This window comes from Corvus brachyrhynchos, unplaced genomic scaffold (genome assembly GCF_000691975.1).
Source record: "Corvus brachyrhynchos isolate BGI_N302 unplaced genomic scaffold, ASM69197v1 scaffold193, whole genome shotgun sequence".
NCBI classification, from domain to species: domain Eukaryota; kingdom Metazoa; phylum Chordata; class Aves; order Passeriformes; family Corvidae; genus Corvus; species Corvus brachyrhynchos.
Window position 1 is genome coordinate 214,976 of NW_008237087.1, and position 900 is coordinate 215,875.

Consider the following 900-nt stretch of genomic DNA (forward strand, 5'->3'; position numbering starts at 1 on the left):
CTGATGGGGCTGGACCTGCCCGACGGGGGCCAGTACGTGGGGAGCTGGGGGGGGCAGCCTGGGGGCCACTGCCCCCCCGGGGTCCCGGCCTCACCCCCTGCCCTCCCCGCAGCCTCACGCACGGGTACATGACCGACGTCAAGAGGATCTCGGCCACCTCCATCTTCTTCGAGTCGATGCCCTACAAGCTTGATGTGAGCTGGGGGAAGGGAGGGTCTGTAGCTGAGGGGTGAGCCCTGAGCTGTCCCCGAGGTGTCCCCGAGGTGTCCCCGAGGTGTCCGAGCTGCTCTGCCAAACCCCTGCCCTCTGTCTCCTCTTATGTCCCAACGTGTCCCAGTGCCACAGGAGATGCCCAGGGCTCAGCTGGACGTGCTGTGCTCAGGGCAGGGGGCAGAGGGGTCTGTCTGTCTGTCCATTTGTCCATTCCCAGGATGACCAGGCTGGCTGTTTCTGGACTAACTGACCAAGCTCTCTTGTCTGTCTGTCCATCCCTCGCAGCCATCCCTGGGGCTGACTGACCTGTCTGTCTGTCTGTCCCTGGGCTGACTGACCTGCTTGTCTGTCCCTGGACTGACCAATCTGTCTGTCTGTCCCTTACCGCTGGCCACAGGGCTGACTGACCAAGTTCTGTCTGTCTGTCCATCCAGCCCTGGGCTGACTGACCCATCTTTCTGTCTGTCTCTGTGTCTGTCTGTCCCTGGACTGATTGACCCATCTGTCTGTCTGTCTGTCCCTCACAGCCGGCCACGGGGCTGATCGATTACGCCCAGCTGGAGGTGACGGCGCGGCTCTTCCGTCCCCGGCTCATCATCGCGGGCACCAGTGCCTACGCCCGGCTCATCGACTACGCCCGCATCAAGAGGGGACATGGGGAGGGGCCTGGGGCTGGGGGTGGGGGCG

At 64.0% G+C, this 900-nt stretch overlaps 1 protein-coding gene across 1 annotated transcript in view; it reads left to right on the forward strand.

Moving 5' to 3' along the window:
- Positions 1–3: 3 nt before the first annotated feature.
- SHMT2 (serine hydroxymethyltransferase 2) overlaps positions 4–900 on the forward strand; it is a 3,130-nt gene continuing 2,233 nt past the window's right edge. Inside the window, exons 1-3 of the mRNA XM_017728697.1 lie at positions 4–32; positions 113–194; positions 741–869. Coding sequence (XP_017584186.1) covers positions 4–32; positions 113–194; positions 741–869 — 240 coding nt within the window. The remainder of the gene's footprint in view (positions 33–112; positions 195–740; positions 870–900) is intronic.